Genomic DNA, 26,559 nt, shown 5'->3' with positions numbered 1-26,559 from the left:
AAGGAAGGAATCATCATCAGTGAACCGGTTACAGTTTTTTCAGAAATATACATTTACTTGGAAAGAGCAAACGCCAGGTTTAATAACAGCTGAGAATGTGTCAGACAAATTCCCAAGTTAACACTCCCACTCTGTTGTGTCTGCTCCTAGTGTAACTGTGCAGAGAACTACTGGGGGTAGCACAAAGGTAGAATGATGCACCCTCTGTGCTCAAGCATCGTGTAGCCTATTCTTGCCATTTAGCTAATGTATAATTAAAACACTCATGGTATACCTGAGATTTAAGAATATGAATAACTGAAAGAAAAGTTGATGTAAGCCAGCACTGCTCAGCTGAATTAATTGATTAGACTTAAATACTTCAATACAAACAGAACCCTGAGTTTTTCCACGTGATGTTTTATAGGACAAACTTTAGTAACCTATTTTTTAAGTAGAATATTTTCATTGATTTCTGAAAGATACAGAAGATAAATCAGAAGTATATTTTTACAAGTATGTTGTTGTGAATAGTAACCTATTGTTAAAGGTGAGTTTTCCCTGGAAATACAAGATTAGACTATTTTCTAAGTTTTGGACATAGTTGAATTATCTGCTCTCCCATTAAACAGTGAGCAGGAAATAGATTTCTATTCATTTTTGTATCCCTAGTACCCAACACAGTACTTTGAATGGATCTGGCACTTAATATATGTTCTCTAAAGAAATGTATAGATTAATGATGAAAATGATAAGCAATCAACCATCTTTTCACACCCTCAGATAGGTGTTGGAACTATAATACTCTAATTTCCCAAATCTGTTCCCCCAACACACAATCCCCAGAGTCATTGCTAAACTGACTTGAACAACAGTCTATTGAGAAGAGAAAAAAAGGTAAAAGGAAGTGAAAAACAATAGATATAAAAATAATATATTGCATCTATATTATACTAAATACATATAAATATGTATTTAAAAAGTATGGTAGTTCCTGCCACACTTTTTCTCATTAACTAATTCATTTAGGAATTACTTATCTAGTGCACACTCTGCATCACTTACTACCCTTAAAGAGTGCTATACTGGAAGAGATTTGGGAATCGGAGGGAAACTGTCTTCAAATATTTGCAAAAATAGAAAAACAGCATTTGTTCTGCAACCAAAGGTAAAGTTGGTGTTGACAGGTAGAAGCTGTAGCCAACAAGACTTCTGCCGATTATAACACAAGTTTTCTATCAGCTGATCTGTCCACCAGTAGAACTATCTTCTGCTTTCCTGCTCAATTACTGCTCCCTACCTCCTCCCAATGGAGAAGGCAATGGCACCCCACTGCAGTACTCTTGCCTGGAAAATCCCATGGACGGAGGAGCCTGGTGGGCTGCAATCCATGGGGTCACTACAAATCGGACACGACTGAGCGACTTCACTTTCACTTTTCATTTTCATGCATTGGAGGAGGAACTGGCAACCCACTCCAGAATTCTTGCCTGGAGAATCCCAGGGACGGGGGAGCCTGGTGGGCTGCCGTCTATGGGGTCGCACAGAGTCAGACACAACTGAAGTGACTTAGCAGCAGCAGCACCAGCACCTCCTCCCAATGTTCACCTGAATAATTTCTACACATCTTGCAGTTGCCCAAATGTAACTTCTTTCTGAAAGCCCTCTCTGACCTTCCAATCTAGAATACTTGCTGCTGATACATTTTTGAATCACTCCACATTTATGTGGTCCCTCATCATGCATTGCTGCAATTATTTGTAAAACTGTCCCTGGCTTTTGGTCTCCCCCATTAGACTCTAAGTTCAGTGAAGGTATGGGCTATATCTTTCCTGTTCACCCTTGAAAATCTAACCCCAAGGATGTAATATCTGTTCAGTAACTGTTTTGCTTGAATGAATAAATGGATGGATTACATTGAGAAGGGGTCATTTCATTGAAAATCAGGACCAGATAACTTCCATAGTGTCTCCAAATTTTTTAATAGCCTTGTAATAGATTTTTATGAAAACTTTATTCTTAAAGTTATGCCTGGGGCTATAGACCTTAAAATTTGAATTTTAAAATGGAAATAACCTTTCCAGGTTATTTAAAGATTAATTATTTAAAGTGTACCTGTCCTCCATGTACTTCTAATGAGTTTAATAATCAGCAAAGTACTGTGAAATTTATCTTATCCTAAACTTCAGAACTCTGCGTTATCTGATTCAAAAGGTAACTAAAGAACAAGAATGCAAGAGTTTCCCTCATTAATTAACCAAAAAGTAAAATAACTGAATTCCATAAAAAATACATTTACCAGACACTGACACTCAATTCTCTTATCTTGCTGTAAGGTTTGCACATAAATGAACTAAGAAAATAGCCAAATAGTTCAAACAGGTCCTATCCACTCACCTTCTGACTGGTTCACTCACTAACTACACATACACAGAACATTCTATCTTACCATCAATCCACAGTTCACACATCTAAGTATCCACCTGCTCACGCACACTTGCATCTCCTAAGAGATCAGGATGCTTTCCTTTCATTATAATGGGTGACTCAACCATGGAAAATGGTATTTTTCCTTCTGGTTTCAAGACCACTTGAGACAAGAGGAAATAGGTGTTGGGTGCCTTTGCTATGACTTCCCTGGTGGCTCAGACGGTAAAGCATCTGCCTACAGTGCGGGAGACCTGGTTTGATCCCTGGGTCAGGAAGATGCTCTGGAGAAGGAAATGGCAACCCACTCCAGTACTCTCGCCTGGAACTATGGTTTTAAGGCACAATGTTACCCCTTACACATAAATCAATCACTTTGGAAACAAACGAAAAGTTCCACCTATGACTGATTTTACTCATATTATAAATATCATATCCAATGGTCCTTATCTACCAACTTTTTGAAAAATACAGGGTAGGCAAATGGGATGAAACTTAAAAGTTTAGTAAGGAAGTTTCACAGACTTAGCAGAACTTTCAGAGGTTCAAACTAGGAGAAAACACTAGAATTGCTCAACCGCAATGACTGAATTTAACCTAGCCCCTCATAACTGCATCCAGGCAGGGCTGTGTTTAAATGGCTAAAGTCTGATTTCCCAACTCAGTCGTTCAAAGCTTTCAGCACAAGGGGTACTGGGCTTCATGGCATCACCTATGGCTCAGATTCACAAAGGGCCAGAAGAGCAGACCCTGAATGAAAGCTTTTCATCAGAGCCACAGAAGAAAATGATAGGAAAGAAATGGGAACCTGGACAAGTGCACTTAATTACCAGTGAACACTAAAAGTAAACAACAACACAATGCCACACATCCACGGGAGCAACTGCCTCCAATTTTGGATGAAACTGAACTAAAGGCTGCGGAGGGGGAGAGTGAAATCAGATTTTTACATAGAAGTCATCATAAATCGGTATGTCTAAGTCTGAATTTTACACAAAATATACCCTGCCCTTATTTTCATAACAAAATAATATTTTACTGACTTTGTATCGAATGTGAATGATCTAGAGAAATGTGTTTAATTGGTCTCTACATATTTCTTGAAAGCCTAGTCTGTGCCATTAATGCCATTAAACCCTGTCCCCACAGAGCCTGTTGAGTGCTAGTGAAGCAGATATTTAATACACACACACATACCTTTATATGACTATTACACACTGTGTTAAGAACTATAAAGAAAAGCAGAATAAAGAGGAATAGAGCAATAGAATTTAAATCAGCAAGTCAAGGATGTGACATGTAAGCCAAAAGTTTGGGGGAAGGAGGTTGGAAGGGTGTGTGCTTGCCCAGAATCGGAGATCCTTCAAGCCAATTAATACCCTTTACAATTGAAGGACAATACTTATTATTCAGTTTTAACAGCAACCTAAGAAGTAACGTTTAGGTTTAAAACCCACTCTTTTAAATACATCACATGCAATTTTAGAACAAATACTAATTATTATATAAAATTTTCTCTGATGTTATAAAACTAAAGGTATTTTATTCATCACATAAACAAATTTCAATTTATAAATTAAGATGATAAATGAATATGTTAACAAAACAACCACTCAGAAGAATTTGTTTTAAGATGATGACTTCAATAACTACTGCCCTAATACTTAAGATACTTGTAAATATACCTCTTTATCTTGGCAGGTGAGATTTCACTTTTATTGTTTACTGATTTTCTTTTCATTACTTGGCTATTATTTTATGTTCCCCCAGACTTTAGAAAAGGAAAGTTTACAACTACAGAAGCAAAGCTATTGAACAAGTTAACATAGGAATGAGCTTTGTTTCCATTCATTACCTTTTCTGGATTCAGTCCCACAGAGCTCAGTTTCCAGATAAAATGGGAAAATTGTGCCCTCTCGCTTCCTCCTTGTGTCTTGTCATCAGGGTGTCTTATCTCTCCACACCACGGGCACTGTCCATCATCGCCTGCTCTCTCACAATCCTGTCTTGCCCTTTCCCCCTGGCATCCTGCATTCTGCCTCTAGCTTCCCAGCTTACTACATTCCTAAATTATTTCCCTTCTGCATATTTGCTTGCCTTTGTGTGCCCCTCTATTCATAATCTGTCATTAGGAGCAAGAGAATACATGATCTTCAAAGTTGTCAATGAAAATAAGAAACTACACTTTCTGCCTTTGCTTTTAGTCAACACACCTGAAAACACAAAAGATCATACTGACTTCATTCCAGAAGTTCTGAATATTCATCTGCCCAGTTTCTCCCTTTTCTGATGAGTTTATACACCATGAGATCAGCAAAAAGTTCACGAAAAAACGAAGATGACAGATACAATGTAACTTGCAAATTACAATCTGCTTAAATATCTGATCATTCAGCTGTTAAATGATTTGAGATTTTTTTTAAGTCTGCCCAAAAAAAGTGCGAGCATGCTCAGTCAGTTCAGTCGTGTCTGACTATGTGACACCATGGACCTTAGCCCACCAGGCTCCTCTGTCCATGGAATTTCCCAGGCAAGAATACTGGAGTGGGTTGCCATTTCCTTCTCCAGGGGATTGTCCCAACCCAGGGATCAAACCCAAATCTCCTGCATTGGCAGACAAATTTTTTACCACTGAGCCACCTGGGAAGCCCCTAAAAGTTTTTCTAAGGACTCACAAATAAGACTGTGAAGGAAAAAATTTAAGACTGAAATCTAAGAGCCAGTCTTACTATACTTCATTTTGTGCATGAATTCATTTAAAAAAAAAAAAAGCAGAGTGGAAAATTCTTCTGGATAGCTACGGTAAAATTATTCCTTGGAAATGATGCAGTGTTTCTATGGGTCAGGCAATATTTTAAGTTGCTCACAGTAGTTCATTTAATCCTCAAAACAACCCTAAGAAGCAGTACTGCTCCATGTCATTTTACAGGTCAGGAAACTGCAGATGGAGAAATTAAGCCACCTGTCCAAAGTCATTCGATGAGCCAGCAGCAAAACCAGGAGCTCAGGGGTCCAGCTCCACAGCCCTTTTATTAATGACTCAGCCAAGCTGCACAGCTTTTCTACACCACCAATTGACCTCTGTGCTCCCAGAAAAGGCTGAAATCCTAAGTCAGAAAATCTAAAGCGATACTGGAAGAGCTACCAGGTGCGTACCAACACCCACTTCAGCAAGTGTCGTTTGGACTGAGAAAAGCTCGGAATCACGGCCCTTCTCAGGCCCTCCAGAGCTGAGAACACAGCAGGTCTTCTCAATTGTCCAGATACTATTTTATGTTCTTCAGTTAGATTTTATAGTTCTCCTCATTTACGTTTCTCCGTTTTGAAATGTAACCCAATTAAGACATTTGCAACTTGAAGAAAGGACATTTTCAAAGTTGAAAACACTATATACATGCATAAATATTACTGTTTGCTGTCATTGTTGACTTTATAAATGTTACCTTTTTCCATTAAAAAGCTCCATTAGAGCTTCTGGATCTCCAATTTTAAGAATAACTCTGTTATCCTTATGTAGTATATACAGTCTCCTGGATTTTCTTTTAAGATTTTAAAATTATTTTTTTGTTTACATTCATATCTTTAAACCATCTGGAATTTATTTTGTAGATGGTTTGAGATTCAGGTCCAATTTTATTTTTACCCTGAAGGATGGCCAGTTATGTCAGCACCATTTATTAACTAATACAACTTTTTCCCACTGACTTAAACCAAAACTTTTATCACATATTAAATTCTTATACACATTAGAGTCTATTTCAGGATTCCCTAGTCTAACCTACTGATTATTTTATCTCTTATATATCAATTCCATATTGATTTAATTTCAGTGGTTTTATACTATGTTATAGTAACTCACAATGTAAGTTCCCTTTCACTGGTCTTTAATACTTTTGAAGGCTATTTTCAGGCATTCCTTGCCATTCAAACTCTAAGATCATTTATCCATACTTCAAAAAAATTATTGGATTCTAACTGAAATTGCATGATATTTAAGTATTAATTTGGGGAAAGTTGTAATTTTTATCTATTGACATGTTCAGCCAAAAATATGGCATGTCTGTACACTTCTTCAGATCCTTTTAATGATTTCAGTGTTTTCTTCATTGTCATTACCTAGTTTCAAATGTGTGATTAAAGCACTTAAACATTGAGAAAATTGTCGTTTTCCTTACTAAGTTAAAAATTCTGTTTATGAACATATAGATAGAAATTTAATTATTCATCTAATCTAACCTAATTGATATGACTATTGCTAAGTTCCAGAAATTCTAGGAAATGTGACAAAATGGCTGAACTCATTGGAAAAAGCTAGAATTTGAGCCAGGAGAAAAGAACACTTAGTTTCATGCTCAAAATGACATATTTTATCCCTTAGTGAAATTTACAATTATTGTAATCCTATCTGATATGGTTACAGGAACATTATCTTTGTATATGCTTGCCATTAAAGACATTATCTAAAGTAAAATATTTTTCAGTGCTGCTAGAAACAAAATCTCTGAATAAAATCATTGTGAAATATCGCTAGATTCTTACTTGACTAGAAAGTTTAGAAGCTTCCACAGCATGTTCAAAATCTGGTCTTCCAATTACAGCAGGCTCTTTATTCATTACTCCTTGCCCTTTCTTGTATTCAGCCTAAAATGAATAAGAAAATGTCAGATATTTTTATTTTCCCATGAAAAATTACACTGGCAATAGCCAAAATAAAATTAATAGACGGTCAGCCCATAAAAAAATATTCCTTACAACTCACCAAATTCTAAAATGCTGACTGCTAAGAAGAAACTGATTTTATAAAAACAATGTTTTTTTGTAGTAAAATAATTACTAAGCTTGAGTCTGTGAATCCAGTCATCATCATCATTGTGTTTATTATATCCAGGAGGAATTTCTAGATAATTAAGACCCTGGATTCTGCATACATATGTCTTTTATGTTTAGTCTTAGTAACTGATCTAACCCCATCTGGTTAACATGCAGCTGAATTTAGTAAATAATTATTGATTTTTTAAGATGAATACATCCTATGCTACTTAATCATTTGGTTCAAGTTAAGTCATCATTTTTTAACCAGAATATAAGATATGTTTAAGTAAAATGGTATCTGCCAAGACGGATGTCTTAGGGAAGAGAAAAACAGCCATGATGCACAGGAAATGTGCATGGGTAAATGCTGACTAACAAGAACCCGCACAATTAACAGCAACAAGATGGGAAAAAAAAGGCCAAAGTGAAGTTCTTTGGGACAAGATGACAGATAATTATGGAACCAGATGAATGACAAACTTGACTCTCAGGCTGAAACACGTGAATGTTATCTTAGGCCTGAGTAGTATTTTTTTTTTTTTTAAGTATTACAACACAAGCCATAGTCAAGTCAAGTTTGATCAATTTCTGCACATATCCAAATAATTTACACAAAGAGATAATTCAGATAAAAAATTGAGATGTCATTAATTCAGATTGATAAATTTCACTAATTAAATTAACCACCCAACTACCAAAGCCATGCTTTGTCTTCCACCAAAATAAGAAATCAATTCTGCTCAAAATAAGAAAGAGAGATTACATCGCTTATGATCTTGGAGATCTGTGTCGCCATCTTGATGTCTGGTCTGTCAAGCTCTGCATTATACATGTGGGTGTCCCGTACATCTTTTCTATAAAAAATCTGATGGAAGAGACAGTTTTGATCAAAAAAAAAGAAAAAGGAAATGAGTAATGTCATACAGCTGCTAGCTTTAACGTCCCTAATGTAATTTATCCTCACCATAATCATCTAAGAAAGTCACTGATCATAACTTTTAAAAAATTTTTATTATGTGCAACATTTATTTGGATAACTATATTCTCTTTTTACTATACCAATGACTCATTGACATTATTGTATATGAACTGAATTCATACAACATAAAAAATATAATTCCAAGACCATAGCACAAAACCAAGCTTATAGGATTTTACATACGCTACCCTTATAAGCATGTCATTATGGATAAATGTATATAGGCATGATCACATATAGAGTGTCCTCAATCAAAGTCATTAACTTGTTGATCACACAGTCTTGAGTCCCAATGGATACAGGATAAGCCCCAGTACACAAATACAGAAAGTCATTTCCTGGGGTGAGGGTGTGTGAAACTCTGGAACTCTGCCTTGCACACTCCCAACCACACTTTTCTCGTCCTTTCCTGATTGGACTCTTCAAATGCCCCTATCTGGGAGGCCTAGTGATGGGTGCTAATAGTTTTATTCCAGTAAACATCATTGCAATGACTTGATCCTCCAATAACAAAAGGATTCACATTAAGAAATAGCCATCAAAAAAAAAAAAAAGAAAGAAAGAAATAGCTGTCTTCTGAATGCACATTAGATACAATCAAACCAAAGTATAGAAAACAGAGATTTAAAGAGAAATATACAAACGTTGCCAAATATCCTTCAGGTAACAGTTGTCATTCAGAATAACTTGACTGACAGATGGGAGGAGAGACCAGAAGCCAACTCATACAACCCCTAATGGGCAACATCTCCCTGTCTACCTGCTTCTCTATTTCCTGAGACCAGTCATGAACTGAAAAGATGAAGCTCTATTTGGCAAATTCACCAGTGGGTGGGCTGGTCAACTTGTCCATTACATTAGATTTTATTACATTTATAATGCAAAGCATGTAGTAATGGTCATTTTCAAAATCTGTCTTCACTTTTTCAAGACATAAAAGGTAGAACACAGAAATGTACAACTGAACATTTATAAAGAATGCACAATTAATTGCATTTGTACAAAACAGGTGTTTCTTTTTCTTTTCTCTTTTTCTTTTGGCTGCACTGTGCAGCTTGTGGGATCTTGGGATCTTGGTTCCCAGACCAGGGATTGAACCCACTCCTTTGGCAGTGAAGGCTTGGAGTCCTAAGGAATTCCCACAAATTTCCCAAAACATAATTCTTTTTTTTTTTTTTAATTTTTGGCTGCATCACACAGTTTGCTGGGTCTTGGCTCCCTGACCAGGGAATGAACCCTCCTGCAGTGGAAGCATAGAGTCTTAACCACTGGACCTCTAGGAAATTCCTCAAAATAAGTCTTCTAATGTTGCCTGCAAACTTTCTGCAGTAGCATCGTCTAGAGTACTTATTAAAAATTTAGATTCCTGAGGTCCATCCTCAATCCTCTGTAATATAATTTTGCTAAATGGGGCCCCAAAATCTGCATTTTAATGAATTCCCCAGTTGACCACTAAAAATCAGTGTTCTAGATAATAGTAATGTATCTTGTTATCGTCCTTTCAATCCTACAGTGTTAAAAAAAATGTACTTTTTTACTTCTTTAAACAATAATATCAAGTATAAGGAATGATAATGTGTTAATACTTTCATAGGCTCCCTAATGCATTATATTATTTTATTTCAATGAAGCATGTATATACACTTCTATTTAAGATCTTGCATTGGCTTCACCATCGACTAAACTATGTTTATAATCATGAACCTGTCTGACAAGTGAACACAGCTTAAATATAATTAGCATAATTTTGGCAAGAACATCTGTTTTCTTCACTGCTTCTATTTTCAAAGGCTTAGCAAGCAATTTTAAGTCAGTTTTGTGTGCACAGGTAGCAAAAGATATAAGCTGAAAACTGAGTTATTTGGTTGGGTAAATTTAAAATCTTCAGGGATTTAAAATAAGCCAATTTTGATTGGTTTCAAAAAGCAACACACTCATCTACAAATGATGGCCAATCAACCTCAGGCTGCCCAGAGTTAAACACAAGCTGTGTAAACAAAAACGGACTCTCAGGTGAAAACAAACCACAATTACTACCCACCTACAAGACTGTTTCTAAGTTACTACATTCAGATGAAAGCCATAGCGGGGAATGTCTTTTTGTTTACAAAAGAATGAGTGTAAAAATGGAAACCCTTACTTTTTGAAAAGAGCTGCAACCTCTCAGATATCTATGCTTTCCATGGGTTTCCTAATTATATGCTGTTCAGCCTAATGACTGCGTGGAGAGAGGTGAACAGCACAAAGGCAGCAGGACTGGGGCAATGAATGGGGCCCCATCATCCATGTAAATTGCAAATTAGAGGCCGGCATATGTGACTCAAAACAAATATTAAGATTGACATGAGCTGCACATTCAAACTAGCAGATACCATGGAGCCACACAGGAGAAAAGCCCAGGGGCCTGGTCACTACAGATCTCCCAGGATATCAGGCTTGGGGATACTCCCCAGGAACAGGGGCTGATGCTGAGGCACACAGAGCCACAGGCTCCTGCTCTGTGCTCCCTGCAAGGATGTCTGAACACGGGTGGTATAGAGACAATGTGGCCTGAGCAGACTACTCACCTTCCTCCACCTCACCTGTGACTTAGGGCTGAGGGAAACTCATCTGACATTTCTCAAACGTCTGCACAATGTATTTTCTCCCTTCTTCAGCCCATCCGAACCAGGAAAGAATAAAGCTGTTATGCAGCAGAATATGTGTGTGTGTGTTTGTGTGTGTATATCAGAATATATATATATATTCAGTTTTATATAAAATATATATGTATATACATATATTTTATATAGAATATATATGTATATATATATTCATATGTGTGTGTGTATATATATATATTCTGAATAATCCCAAACTAAATGCAGCGTTTTCTGAATAATCAAACCTTAAATGCTCACTGAATTCTCCAGCAGTCTTCTCATGGCAAGAGGGTGTTCTATATAAAACTGCTTTGAATAAGAAGAAAGATAGGGGTTCCTAAAAGTCATCAACCCAGGACAGGTGCAGGCCTGAGGGCCCATGATTTATTTTACCTAGTTTTACTTAATGTTTTGTTCCCTATCATGTCCTCAGAGGACAAGAGAGAATGAAAAACATGGCAGAGGGAGGAGCAATGAAAGGGGAAGGGGCAAAGAGGGAAGAGGAAGAAGATGGGAAGAAGAGGAGAGGAGGAGGAGAAATAAGAAGTCATTTTAGGCAGTTTATGATGTGAGTGAGTGAAAGTCGCTCAGTCATGTCTGACTCTTTGTGACCCCCTGGTCTACATTGGAATGGATAGCCTTTCCCTTCTCCAAGGGATCTCCCCAACCCGGGGATGGAACCCAGGTCTCCCGCATTGCAGGCAGATTCCTTACCAGCTGAGCCACAGGGAAGCCCTGTTTATTAGGTACCAGGTACATATTAAGGACTTCACATTCACTGCCTCACTCACACGTTTCTTAAATGAATGACTCATAAGGATTTATATTCATTAAACCCAAGTTGCCTTTATTACTCTTCTATTTCAAATTTTTTCTTAATTTAAGCTAGTTATTCTCACTAATGAACATTAGACTAATTTTAATAAGTTCCACAAAGGAAATAAATGGACTTTTAATGAACACTGCACTAACCAACCAAATGATTTTAGGGAAAACTATATCTCAACAATATCTTAGTCTGTTCCCAGGAGGAAAATGTATATTTCTCCATTTCTTTAAATCTCTTATTATAGCTTTCAATGAAGTTTCATCCTTATCGTCTATAGGTCCTATACAGGTTAAAACACAACAATTATGACAATATCACATTTATACATTTATTTTGTACTCAAAATAAACTGCTACATATTTTGGCAGTATGTAATCTTTTCAAAAAGACCAACTATGGTTTCTTCCTCAGGAGCACTTAGAATTATTACTTTATGTGCTTGATCTCTCTTTCTTGCCTTTTTTTTTCCCTCAGTGAATTTACTTCTTTGCCCATTTCCATGAATCTGTATCATTTTCCTAAATTACTCCTTTGTCCCTTTGTAGTGGACATGTGTTCTTTTTTTTTTTTAATCCACCTTTTGTTGTTGTTTTAGTCACTAAGTCATGTCCAACACTTTGTGACTGCATGGGCTGTAGCCCACTGGTCTCCTCAGTCCATGGAACTTCCCCAGGCAAGAATCCTGGAGTGGGTTACCAGTTCCTTCTCCAGGGGACCTTTCTGCCTAAGGAATCAGACCCTCATCTCCTGCATTGCAGGCGAATTCATTACCACTGGGAAACCCAAAAATCTTCCAGGTACTTTTTATTTGGAAACTGCCCCTCCCTTGCTCCCTCCATGTGATTTGGTGAGGCGATCAGAAGCAGCCTTCCTTTCTGGTGACAGGAGTGGCCACGTGACAGGCTATCCAATCAGATACTCCAACCCTTTGGAAATTATGATTAAATAGAGAGCAGACACATAAACAAGCAAGGTCAGAGTCGTTGATGGATCTGAGGCTGGGGGAGAAATAACTGCTATCCTTTCCTCTGGGATTGGCCACAGTGAAGATGATTTAGTTTTGGAAATACCAGCCTTGAGACCAACTAGACAGATTTGATCTGCAAATGAAGTCATGGAGAAGGAAGAAGAGCCAAGAGATACGGAAAGAAGGGGGTCCTTGTGACACTGTGGAGCCTCTGGAGCCAGTTATGCCTGAAGGTAGCTTTACGCAAACCAATAAATTCTCATTTTTCACTTGAGCTAACATGAGATGGATTTCTGTTACTGAATCTACAAACTCCAAATGTAGCCTCCATTTCATATGTTTCTCTGCAATGTCAAATCTATTCTTTATTGCCTCCAATAGAGATTTTAATTCTATCACCTGAAGCTAATACAATATTGATAAATAAATTATAGTTAAATTTTTTAAAATTTTAATTCTATCGAAATCTGTCATGGAATTTCTTCCTTATATTACCATGTTCACTTTCACTCTCAGCTTGCATTTTCATCTCATTTTATTGTCTTTTAATCTCGGTTTATTCCCCCCTAATAATCTTTCTACTTTTGTTTCATCAGGCCATATCTTTTGCATGTTCCTTACATTCATGCAGGGTATGTGCCAGGTACTGTAGTTCTGCACACTTTAAACACATGAATTTAGTAAATCTTCACCCCACCATTATTGTGCCAGCCTGTCCTCAACTCAGCTCCATCAACACTCCCTCCCAAGGCTGGAACTAGTTATCCAGAAGAATCTTCTTTCTTGTACCATTCTTGGTTGGACTTGGCCAATAAGAGAAACTTTCAATTAGATATTGAAAATGAAGTGAACTGGATGCCTTTATTATCCATGTACAGCCAGACTGAGCACTGAGCAAAGGACTCCCAGTGACTCTGCAGCAAGCTTTTCATGTTTTGACAACAGTGATCTGAGATTCTTCAATAGGTGACTTCATAAACTAGAAAAAAGCCAAACCTCCACCATGATGATCCTTAGTGAAATGTAATTACTTGGAGATGTGAAGATTAAGAACTGAGGGATGGCAGGCAGCATGGAAGCCACAGACAGACACCTGTGGAGCCAAGGGCAATGTGAGCAGATAGAGTAAAAGAAATCAGAACCAACTGGCCCCAAACTTATTCATTCCCTTTACTACTCTGGTGAAAGTTAAAACGATTCTTGGTGAGAAGAAACTGCTGGATAGGATAGGTTTGTAGGATAGAAGTGAATAGTATGATCTGTATTTAGTCATAATCTCAAAACACCAGTTTAGTCATCCTCAAGAAATTCTTTTGTCATAAACTTTCACATTAGAGAAGCTCTCCAAGGTCATTAAGTAGGCACATGGACTGGAAATTATATCTTAATAAGGCTTATTTCTGTTTAGGTATGTTGCATGTAAAAGACTATTAAATAATTAAGTCCTAAACATTATTTTTAAAAGAAAATATAAGTCTCTGAAATATAAGTAAACAGAGGATCTGATATTCATCAGAAAACACATTTTTTTCAATTTTCTAAATGATAGAGCTTTATCATTATTTGCAGTATTATCATTGTTGATAAAAGCATTTTAGAGATGATAAAAATTTCCATGTTTATGATTAATTTTATCACCACCACAATCTTATGAAGAAAGCAGAATAGATATTATTAACTGTTCTGCCTTCAGTTCAGTTCAGTCACTCAGTCGTGTCTGACTCTTTGCGACCCCATGAACCGCAGCACGCCAGGCCTCCTTGTTCATCACCAACTCCCGGCGTTCACTCAGACTCACGTCCATCGAGTCAGTGATGCCATCCAGTCATCTCATCCTCTGTCGTCTCCTTCTCCTCCTGCCCTCAATCTTTCCCAGCATCAGGGTCTTTTCAAATGAGTCAGCTCTCCACATCAGGTGGCCAAAGTATTGGAGTTTCAGCTTTACTATCAGTCCCTCCAATGAACACCCAGGACTGATCTCCTTTAGGATGGACTGGTTGGATCTCCTTGCAGTCCAAGGGACTCTCGAGAGTCTTCTCCAACACACCACCGTTCAAAAGCATCAATTCTTCAGCACTCAGCCTTCTTCATAGTCCAACTCTCACATCCATACATGACCACTGGAAAAACCATAGCCTTGACCAGATGGACCTTAGTTGGCATAGTAATGTCTCTACTTTTTAATATGCTGTCTAGGTTGGTCATAACTTTCCTTCCAAGGAGTAAGCGTCTTTTAATTTCATGGCTGCAATCACCATCTGCAGTGATTTTGGAGCCCCAAAAAATAAACTCTGTCACTGTGTCCACTGTTTCCCCATCTATTTGCCATGAAGTGATGGGATCAGATGCCATGATCTTCATTTTCTGAATGTTGAGCTTTAAGCCAACTTTTTCACTCTCCTCTTTCACTTTCATCAAGAGGCTCTTTAGTTCTTCATCACTTTCTGTCATAAGGGTGGTGTCATCTGCATATCTGAGGTTATTGATATTTACCCTGGCAATCTTGATTCCAGCTTGTGCTTCTTCCAGCCCAGCGTTTCTCATGATGTACTCTGCATATAAGTTAAATAAGCAGGGTGACAATATACAGCCTTGACGTACTCCTTTTCCTATTTGGAACCAGTCTGTTGTTCCATGTCCAGTTCTAACTGTTTCTTCTTGACATGTATACAGGTTTCTCAGCAGGCAGGTCAGGTGGTCTGGTATTCCCATCTCTTGAAGAATTTTCCACAGTTTATTGTGATCCACACAGTCAAAGGCTTTGGCATAGTCAATAAAGCAGAAAGAGATGTTTTTCTGGAACTCTCTTCCTTTTTCCATGATCCAGTGGATGTTGGCAATTTGATCTCTGGTTCCTCTGCCTTTTCTAAAACCAGCTTGAACATCTGGAAGTTCACGGTTCACGTATTGCTGAAGCCTGGCTTGGAGAATTTTAAGCATTACTTTACTAGCGTGCGAGATGAGTGCAATTGTGCGATAGTTTGAGCATTCTTTGGCATTGCCTTTCTTTGGGATTGGAATGAAACTGACTTTTTCCAGTCCTGTGGCCACTGCTGAGTTTTCCAAATTTGCTGGCATATTGAGTGCAGCACTTTCACAGCATCATCTTTCAGGATTTGAAATAGCTCAACTGGAATTCCATCACCTCCACTAGCTTTGTTCATAGTGATGCTTCCTAAGGCCCACTTGACTTCACATTCCAGGATGTCTGGCTCTAGATGAGTATTCACACCATCGTGATTATCTGGGTGTGAAGATCTTTTTTGTACTTAGAAATGAACAAAACCTAATATACCTATTTTAATACTAAATTCTAAAAGCACTGTTTCTTAAGTCACATCAGGAATTACAGGATAATAAATATTTTTCCAATTTTTTTTAGTGATTTACTTATCCTTAAGATTTTTTTCTTTCTGATGGAATAGAAATTTTGTCTACTGATAAGTTTTTATTAATGTTAAGAAAGTACATATATCATTCTTGGAAAGAGCATTATGTCTTGGTTTCCCCTGATGAATACCTCTTTCTAATACACATTGAATTGATTACCAATATGGTATTTTGGGAAAGCTTACCACTCTAATTTCATCACAAATCTACACAGATCACATTATTTATAAAACTTAAAATGGCAGCTAGAATTTGTTTAACTTAACTTTAGAAGTACTGCTCTTCATGCCTCTGATAAGATTGATGAAAACTAATAACGTTACTGAGGTTTTCATTTCAAACCCATCTTTAGGGGAAGGTAACAGGATAGAATATCTCCAGTTTCTTTAATTACATTAGAAAAATTTGGCAGGGGTACATCCCTGAAGATACAAAAAAAAAAATAAGTCAGATGAGGTGTTTTTAATCATTTTTTGATAACAGTATCAACAAGATAGGTGGTTAAATGGGTTCAGGAAACTTATGAATATGCCCTTCTGACCTAAATGCTTCTTAACATAAATTTTGTATTGATTTGACCTTCTTAGAAATCTAACCTCGTTTCATTGTTTTGAATTAACAATGATATCACCCTAAACTCTTAAATCACTCTTTAAAACTGAAGGAGGACCAAACAGAACTAGTATTTTCTGAACTGGATCTTCAACAGAGCTCTTTACATCTCATATCTAATTTATCACTTGCAAGAGCTCTCTGAGGTAGATTTCATTACCCCAATTTTACATATGAAAAAAAAAAAAAGAAACAGATTTGGAGATACATGTAACTTGTCCAAGGTTATCCAGGCAACATGTGTCAAAAGAAGCCTTTTATCCCTGGCCTGACTCCCAACTCCTTTTCTGACCTATGTGACAGTGGAGGATATTATGAGAAATTATTCTTTCCTGTTTCATGATCATTGAACTTGGGGGTGAAAGAAAAGACCACTGCCCCCAGAATACTCTTCACCTTGGAACTCTCAGTTATTCCGAGGTGGAAATTTAGTCGGCTAGTCACAAAGAATCTCTTCCCAGCCTCCTTATTCACATCTCCAAAGGTATAAAGGACAGTCAGCTTCTGAAAGAAAAATGATTCCATCTGGCCCATTGATCAATGTTCTAATAAAAAGTCTGACCAGAATGGAGGTAGGAATTAAAAGCTTTGAACTGTAATTGTCCCAGTTTCTTGGTTCTCTAACAGACATCAGAAAGTTGACTTGATTTTGGCGGAAATATAAAAAGAAAAGCCAAGATGCTGACATGTATTGTTTCTAGGAAAATCAGATACACATGTGACAACACATTTTGTTTTAAATTAGTAAGTCATTAATATAGTGCAAAGAGACATTTCACATTATGAAAAGGTAATTCTGTTAGTTAAACTCTCTACAAATGCATTTCATTTTACTGAAGCCTTATGGGAGACACAGTTTTGTATTTCATGGAGATGCTGTGGCCTCACCTACTTAACCAAGAGACATTCTTGCTTTCCTGTGTTTTTCAAGACCCACAATTAAATTTCATATCGTAGGGACAACAAATGTATTATTCTAAGTGACTTGACTCTAGGGGAATATCAACTACATCACAGGTAGAATACAAATATCATTCTCACTTTAAATCTGAGTAAACAGTCTTAAACACTTTCTAAATCCTATTATATGTACAAACTTTGCATGTAAAGGTTGAGCCGAGCAGGCAGAGGAGTGTAGGTAAACACATCCTTCTCCCATAAGTACACAGTGCTGAATGGAGGAGAAAGGGGCTTTCTACTCTATTCCCTCAATCCCTCAATCAAAGACCTTTTAAAAGAAAAGGCAGAGTTACAATAATAACCTCAGCTCCATGATAAGGAACTTCTGTATTTGAATTTCATTGAATTATAGAGTTAGATAGTGTCTCCTGAGGGTCTGTAAAACGGCAGCCACCTCCCCAGACCACCATGACCTCCCTCTAACCCACACCATTTACAGAAATTCAAAGTTTCTTCAGCTCAAAACAGTGGAGGCTCATGGTCTCAGCTTTTCTCTCCCACAAGAGCACTGGATCCATTGAGAAATCTAATGATAACCTATTTTACCTATATTTTAAAAATTTCACTTAAAATCTTGACACAATAACCATAGAGTGACCTTTAAGAGGGAGGCAGCAGATTATAACAGGAAGAGTGGACTGGGGAGTTTGATTCTTCAGTCTCATTTTCTTCATCTACAAAACGGGAATCCGTACGTGGATTCTGTGAGAACTGGAAATGATCAAAGTCTTGGCCCAGTTCCTCGTGCACGGCAGTGCTCACTAAGTGGTTGTTATTATGGCTGTGATAGTCCTTGTGTAAGCAGAAGTTCTTATAAAGCCTCCTGATAAAATGGCCTTGCTGGTAATTACAGACATGTAGCTTCTTCATCTCTTATCAATCTTAAACCATCTTAGAAAAGCACTTTTGGTATTGGCATATGTTTATACATTTGAATTAAAATGTAAAACCTCACTCAGTTCTTACTTAAGCATTGACCTACTGCAATTTAGTATCAGATGACTGTTGCCATCCTACAAAGAGATGCTGCACAGCTGGGGCTCTGGAGGCACAATTCAGAAAAGAACTAAGTGATGGGGCAGAGCCTGTGTGAAATGACAAAGATGCTTCAGGTACTTTGCAAAGAAAAGGGAGCTTCCTGACCCAACAAAGGCAAACACTTTATCTTAACTGATTCTAACCCATAAAGAACCTGACAAACAGCGCCTACTTTCCTTCTAGAAAGCAAGGAATTCATGATAAGGAGACAAATAAGCTTCCACTGCAATTTCAGGAAAAAATATTCTTCTAGGCCCCCAAGACAGTAGTGCTAGCTAAGTAAACACATGAAAGCATTGATGTACTAGCTACCTTATAGCCAAAGAAGAAATATGTTTGCTACAGGCTTGTTTCCTCTCTCTGGGCTTCTGCTTCTAAGCTGGCCATCAGGCATCTATTGTCTTCCTGCTCCTCTTGGGTCTTGTGACCGTCTGCCCCCACACGCATTCCAAAAGAAATTGTAGTGGGGTTTAGTCTCCCTAGCATCCCAGTTCTTCTGCAGTTCTAGACTGGAAACCACGGGAGCATCGCCATCATGACAAGGAAGCTATAGGAAAGGCTGTTGGAAACCCGATTTCCAGGTCTGCAAGAAGTATGTGACATTTTAAAGGCATTCTACAAGGTTCTAATAACCATTGAGAGAATAATTCAGATGTGCTTTCTGAATGGACATGGAGAGATAAAGATTAAAAAAAAGATTTAAAGTCCTTTTTGAACAGGAATGTTGTAACATTTAAACTTCAACAACTTATCCACTAGCCCTGATGTGAGTTAACTACAATTTTCCAGAAAATCATGAGGAATAGCTTGCTTACATTACTCTGGTGCTTATTGACCTCCATGGCATGTTTGATCTCAGGCGGCTCCTTCATGTGGGCATAATCTGAGACTCCTTTGGCAGCATCATGCTTCTGCCTGTAGGCAATCTGAAGGAAAAAACAAATAATTTTAGTTTCATTTGGAGGTGTATGAAATTTCTTACCCGTTAAATTTCAGTATTTTGCTAGGATTTTACGTAGTATTTGGTCAAATTTGCCTAAGCCTTTATAACGAAATAATATACACAATACTTTAATCTTTGTGCTTCTGTTTAGACTAATTCCAACCCTGAGTAACTTATTTCAAAAGTTTTTGTCCACACGCTAAAATCCCTACTTGTATTCCTCTAGCTTAAATCTCATCTACAGTTTTGGGAAATCTTTCTACAACCAAGAGGTTTTAGGGTAATATATGTTCAAGGTTTAAGTCCTGGGAAAGTAAATAACAAAACTGGGGAAACACTTGGATATTTAAAAGTGAATTGTTCATTTTTTAATTGACTGTTTTAATTTTATGGAGGCACAACTATAATATTAAATAAACCTTATTAAAAGCCCTAACCTTTGGGAGAAAATATAATGCAAGTCTCATATATGTCAAGCCTTGTCCTCTGTTAGAGAAATAAGCACCTTTGCAATGCCACCCATCACTACCACATTAAATCTGCCCCACACCTGTTTGGAGAGAAGACATGAGAATAATCAGAAGTAGAAATAACCAAACTCAAAAACAGAGTTAAAAATTGAAGATCCCTAAGAAAGCAAATTATCCCCTTCCAGGTAGTCTATTCCTATATTATCCTGTTTATTTCCTTCATAAGTTTAAATTACAAGCTTTCATTTTTATAAAATTACTTATTTTCTGTCTTCTCTTACTAGAATGCAACTAATTCACTAAATCCTTATAACCCAGAATAGTGCTTGACATAAACTGCAATAAACATTGGCTTAGTGAGTGAATAAATTAATAAATAAGTGAATAAATGAATGAGAATAAAACAAGAATAAATTAATGAATTACTTTTAAATTAAAATATATGTTAAAAGTTTAATGATAAGATGTTAAATGGAGTTGGAATTACTTGGTGCAAAATGTGTGTGCTTAGTGCTCAGTACAACTATCCAAGTTCAAATCTCTTTTCTGACTTCCCCACCCAGGTTTTTTTTTTTTTAACTTCCAGTGAAAGAGAACTCAACCCAGGCATCACAGTTTCTAAATTTTGAAGGTTCTAACACAAAGTTCCTCCTTTAATGAAACTCAAATCTATCTCCCCAGCAATGCAACTGTTTGGCCATACAGGAGGATTCTAGTTCACAGGACAGAACTGTAAATGTGGGAACCCAGCTCTCAGGGATTTCCACTCCCAGACTATCTGTGCAGATTTAGGCACTAAACCCCTGTATACTCTGCTGCTGCTGCTGCTGCTAAGTCGCTTCAGTTGTGTCCGACTCTGTGCGACCCCATAGACGGCAGCCCACCAGGCTCCCCCGTCCCTGGGATTCTCCAGGCAAGAACACTAGAGTGGGTCGCCATTTCCTTCTCCAATGCATGAAAGCGAAAAGTGAAAGTGAAGTTGCTCAGTCGTGTCCGACTTTTAGCATCCCCATAGACTGCAGCCTACCGGCCTCCTCCGTCCATGGGATTTTCCAGGCAAGAGTACTGGAGTGGGGTGCCATTGCCTTCTCCGCTATATACTCTACACACTCTCAAAAGTACAAATTCCAACTGTTCCACCTCTTTGGTAAGGTGTCCAAAATATACCAGATATGGCCTGACTGGTCCTAATTAGAATTCTTCAATTTACTCTAGGTTATCATCTCTAATGTGCTATATGCTGTTAATACATCCATAGATCATGCCAATTTCCTTTTGATTACTATGTTGAGATTTCTGTCAATGAATGCCCCTAAGTCTTGTTCACTCCTGCTTAGCTCTGTTCCTACATATGATTATTAAACCTCCCATATAGCACCACATGTTATTCCAGGGATAATTCATCTTGCTAGAATCTGTTCACTGATTTAATCCATCGGGAAATCTAATTTTGATGAACATATCTTTAAAATTTTCACCAATTAATTATGTTAAACAGAAACCCATTAAGAACCTCCATTCAGGCTGAGAAAGTGCATCATCCCAGTTCCATTACATTCTACAACTTGGTGGCGGGAGGAGTTTAATGGGTGGCCAAGTCTCTTAAGCCAAGGAACAACTTTTATGAGATCTGCTCTAAGTAAAAAGAACTAGCATATGCCTATCTCCTTTCTGCTGGATGCTGGGTTGATTCTGTGTTTTTAACTGTGGTACTTGTGACATTATAAACATAACCAATGCAGCTGATCATTTTGTGGGTTATCATAGAAGTAGTGAGTCATCAAGCACAATTTTAAAGAGCACTCGTTCTTAAAAAGGCTATGTAATTTTATACTCACTGCATTAAAATAGTCATTTCATTTATAGCTGCTACTAAGCACCACTTTAGAATTAAGATTACATCAAATTGGAAGCAGCTGAACTTTAATTTATCATATTAATTTTCAGCCTTAAAATAGCTAATGGAAACGTATGTTGAGCTAATCAATTTTCTAATAAATTTGATTTCGTAGGATGTGTCATTATTGTGTAGCATTTCCCCAGGTTAACACTGTGTTCTTCATACCTCGTGAGTTAAGGTTGCTATGGCCCTAGACACCTAACTAGGGGAAGATACTTGCAGTAGTCTTATGAAAACTATGTGTAAATATGTTTACACAAGGAATATATACATTTATCTTATATATTTCATCTTATATGTTTATATCTCATCTCTACATATAAAAGATGTATTATATTTCTGATTTGCAGTATATTTCATAACTACTATACAGGTACTGAAGTGAAAGTGGCTCAGTCATGTACAGTTTTTTGCGACCCCATGGACTATATAGTCCATGGAATTCTCCAGGCCAGAATACTGGAGTGGGTCACCTTTCCCTTCTCCAGGGGATCCTCCCAACCCAGGGATCGAACCCAGGTCTCCCCCATTGCAGGCGGATTCTTACCAGCTGAGCCACAAGGGAAGCCCAAGAATACTGGAGTGGGTAGCCTATCCCTTCTCCAGAGGATCTTCCTGACCCAGGAATCGAACCAGGGTCTCCTGCATTGCAGGCAGATTCTTTTCCAACTGAGCTATCAGGGAAGCCAATCCCGTAGCACAGGCAACCCTGAAGCTCTGGAAACAGGACCGTGTGGCCACTGTAGATACAAACATAAGCTCTCATATATCTTTGCCATTCAGATGCCTGAGCAGCCTGTATCACTTCTATGATAAGGGATTATTTAGCCTCAGCGTGAGACAGCCCCTGTGAGAAGGGTCTCACCACTTAGTGGCACAGTCCATCCATTTCCAGAACTTTTATTTGTGATCTTTGTAAAATTTTTAGTGAGAGTTATCTAACAATATGTCCTCCTAAAATCTCCACATCTGTCTCTCTTTTTTTAAAGGGATTTCTATGTATCAGTCATTTTCTATAAGGAGCATTAACCTTGTCACTTCAATCTCAATATAAGCGTTTGCAGATTGATTTGAAGATAATAATTTGTCCCAATATCAAAAGTTTAGGATAGTTTTCACTAGAAACTGGAACATGCTTACATTTTAGAATTTGCCTCATATTCTAATTCAGGTTGCCACAAATCTGATACTATTTGGACACATATTCTAATTCAGGTTGCCACAAATCTGATACTATTTGGACACAGTAAAAGGTTAGTTCTTTAATTATCACAAATACTATTAAATTGTTCTACTTTCTTGCCTGTCATTATCAGGTAAGCTCTGAGAATTCCAATTTTAACAATAATAAAATAGATTTATGTGTATCTAAAGAAATGTTATTACAATTACATAAATCTTTGAAATAGACACCTTCTTCAGAATCCAGGTATTTCCTTTCTAACAAGTTCAAAGACTAATTATGACCCTGGGCAGTGATGCTTCTTGAGAGCACATATATTTCTTTCTCAGGGTGCATATTCTCCTCTGGAATAATACCTGTTACCAATTAAGCCACAATCTATTCTGGAGAAAAACAGGAACAGATTCCAAAATGTCCAATGTGGATTACTTTTTATGTTAAGTTCTACGTACACATAGTTGTATACTATAGACATGCTTACGCCATAAAAAAATTTGGAGAAAAGTTATGCACTTCCAAAGCAATTAACAATGTAAATATCTGAAAATGTTACCTTCCCAAGTAAGTATAAAACTAAGAAAAGATTTTTCTTTTCTTTATTATATAACTGTTGCTTATTATTATCGCAAAAATCTTGTCAAATATCAAATGTTATAATTATTTGCTTTATAAAGAACTCTGTATGATTAGCAAGTGGCTGGGTCACCAGATGCTGGGTGGGAAAGAAAGGGCGGGCATATTAGTCCTGGTGAGCCATGCAGAGCCCTGACATATATTTTTAGCCTCATGTTGCACAGCTGAGATTAGCTTACTGCCAAGCTGGGTACACAGTGGACATTTAAGTCTGTGATAATGAAGTACTTAAAGATATTCTGCAAAGAATAACCATACTTGGTGTTGTTCAAGAGTAATCTATTTTCAGACTATTTTAAAGTTATCTACGTATCCTCTACTTAAAAATAAAAGGATTCTGGAGAAAGAAGTGAACTTGTTTAATAATTTTTAAAAAGAGGGGTAGAAATAGTAAGAAAGAGGTGGTAACAGATATAGCTTAGAACCAAGACTTGAGCGAATTCATCCATGTTCATATGCTGGCTCTGCTGTTTGTCTGTTGTATGACCTTGGGCAAGTCACCTAACCTCTCTGTGCTTCAGTTTCCACATCTCCAAAATGAGGCTATCTCATGGAGTTGTGAGCATCAAGTGATATAAATACATGTGAAATGAATAGAACAGTACCTGACACATAGTGAGCATTTTTATGCATTTATTATTATTAACCACAAATGTAGCATGAAAAATATAAACTATGTAAAAGGAAACATTTCCTTAAAAAAAACCAATCAACTGAACAAAAATGCATTTTACAAGTATTTATTGAACACCCCTTGTGTTCTAGGAGTCCCTAGACTCCTAAGCACAGAGATGAGGCAGGGAACAAGACAGATGAGGTTCCTGCTCTCTTATGGATGAATAAAGTAACCAAAAAATAAAAAATAAAAATCACAGTGTACTATGAAGAAAACATAGCAATAATATGAGTGAGAAAGAGGAGAAATATTCTATTTTGAAATTCTGTTTTAAGGAACACAATAGATTAAATGCATTAAGGATTCCTTCTGTGTTAATGTACTCTAAAAGGAAAATTACTCCTAAACTCTCATGGATTCAAAATGAGTTTACATAATGATAGTTCTTAAGTCTGTCTGCAACTTACAATCATTAAAATAGCTATTTCCACCTGGTGGAGGCTTTTTTGGGAGCCTGATATAGTCTAAGTGAAAACACCATCCAGGAGAAAAAAAAAAAATTCGGGAACCACTTGTCTAATTGAGGGAGCACAGATCTGTGGATCCTGACTTTAACCATTAATTCTTTATGTGATTTTTAATAAGCTATGGGTATGTTCTCTCACAAGTTAAATCAAAGACTAGTTTAATATTTGCTATAAGATTGTAATCTAAGTAAAGTGTCTAGATAAGATTCATATTTGCTCTGTTAGTAGTGGAGAATGGGACTAGGAAAGACTGTATCATGTGACTAACACACTGGCAGGTCCTTGTCTCTATCTGTGACCATCAGCGACCGTCACTCTGAGTGACTGCTGACAGAACACGAATCAGTTGCTTCCAATGTTGTTTATCTAAGAGAAACAACTCTTTATAAAATGCTAAACAATGTGTATTAGGTATATATTTGATTTACATAACCGTATAATAATCTAGGAGAACCATACCTCACTCTGTAGTTGTGTGACTTCTCTGGCAAAGACACTGTCAATTGTGGCTGGCATCTGCTTATAAAGAGAATTGGAAAGGTCCGCCTTAATGGTGCCTTTGTATTTTGCCTAGGGGGGAAGAAAGAAAAGAAAAATAAATATGTCTCAGTTTTTCTTTTACTGCGAATATTGAAAGAGATGAAGACAAGTACTTTCTTAGGAAACAAATTAGTTGGGATTGACACATATACACTGCTATGTATAAACTAGGTAACTACTGAGAACCCACTGTATAGCTCAGGAACTCTACTCCAGGCTCTGTGGTGACCTAAATGGGAAGGAAATCCAAAAAAGAGGGGATATATGTATACGAATAGCTGATTCATTTTGTTGTATGGCAGAAAATAACACATTGTAAAGCAACTATCCTCCAATAAAATATTTTTAAATACGTAAAGTCAACTTTAATCTCAGATACCGAACCCGACGGTCATATTTGAAGAAATAAATCCAATTTATCATGGTAAAACCTTTAAACCAAACATGCAAGAAAATAACAACTGGAAGCGGGGAGTTGAAGGATGGGAGAAATGGGTGCAAAGCGGTCAACAGGTACAAGCTTCCAGTCATAAAATCAATACCTGGGGACATAAACTCTAGCATGGTGGCTACAGTTAATAAAACTGTATGACATATTTGAAAGTCACCAAGAGAGTAAATCTTAAAAAGTAATCATCATAAGGGGAAGAAAGAAATAAGATGTGTGACTCCACATGATAACAGACTTCTTGTGGTGGTCCTTTCACAGTGCGTACAAATGTGGAGTCCTGAAACTAATATAATACTCCACGTCAATTATACCTCAAATGAAAATTTTAATTAAATCAATTTAATTAAATAATGGCTATTTTTCTACTTAAACTCATGCACATTTCTAAAAGTAATTCTATTGTGTACCAACAATTTCATATATTTGAAATTGTTGTCTCATATTGCCAAAAAATACGTGAGAATGAGACACTTGAGCTGTTCCAGAAAACACAAGTCATTAGAATTTGTCTAGAACCTGAACACAAAGGACAGCCTTCCTTTATTCAAGTCTTCTTAACTTCTTCCACCACAACGGCGGGGTGCTGAGGTTGGGGAGCTTTTTTGCTGTTTTTGCACTTTCCCACATACAATCTGCACTGCCTCTAAATGATCTCAGTCAT

General features: G+C 37.2%; 1 protein-coding gene across 9 annotated transcripts in view; it reads right to left on the bottom strand.

Moving 5' to 3' along the window:
* The window catches only part of NEBL (nebulette), a 378,828-nt gene that overhangs the window by 81,823 nt on the left and 270,446 nt on the right, over positions 1-26,559 (bottom strand). For 7 of the 9 annotated variants that reach the window (XM_086334538.1, XM_086334536.1, XM_086334539.1 and 4 more), the window contains 4 exons: positions 25,367-25,477; positions 19,451-19,561; positions 7,982-8,083; positions 6,946-7,047 (listed from right to left, as the gene is read on the bottom strand). The exons of the other annotated variants lie outside the window; for them this stretch is intronic. In XM_086334538.1, coding sequence (XP_086190664.1) covers positions 6,946-7,047; positions 7,982-8,083; positions 19,451-19,561; positions 25,367-25,477 — 426 coding nt within the window. The remainder of the gene's footprint in view (positions 1-6,945; positions 7,048-7,981; positions 8,084-19,450; positions 19,562-25,366; positions 25,478-26,559) is intronic. 9 annotated transcript variants of the gene reach the window in all.

This window comes from Bos grunniens, chromosome 13 (genome assembly GCF_055505025.1).
Source record: "Bos grunniens cultivar Pamir isolate PY7600 chromosome 13, Bosgru_T2T1.0, whole genome shotgun sequence".
Classification (NCBI taxonomy): Eukaryota; Metazoa; Chordata; class Mammalia; order Artiodactyla; family Bovidae; genus Bos; species Bos grunniens.
Note: the sequence above shows the minus strand (reverse complement) of the source record. Positions and strands in the feature narration are given on the sequence as shown.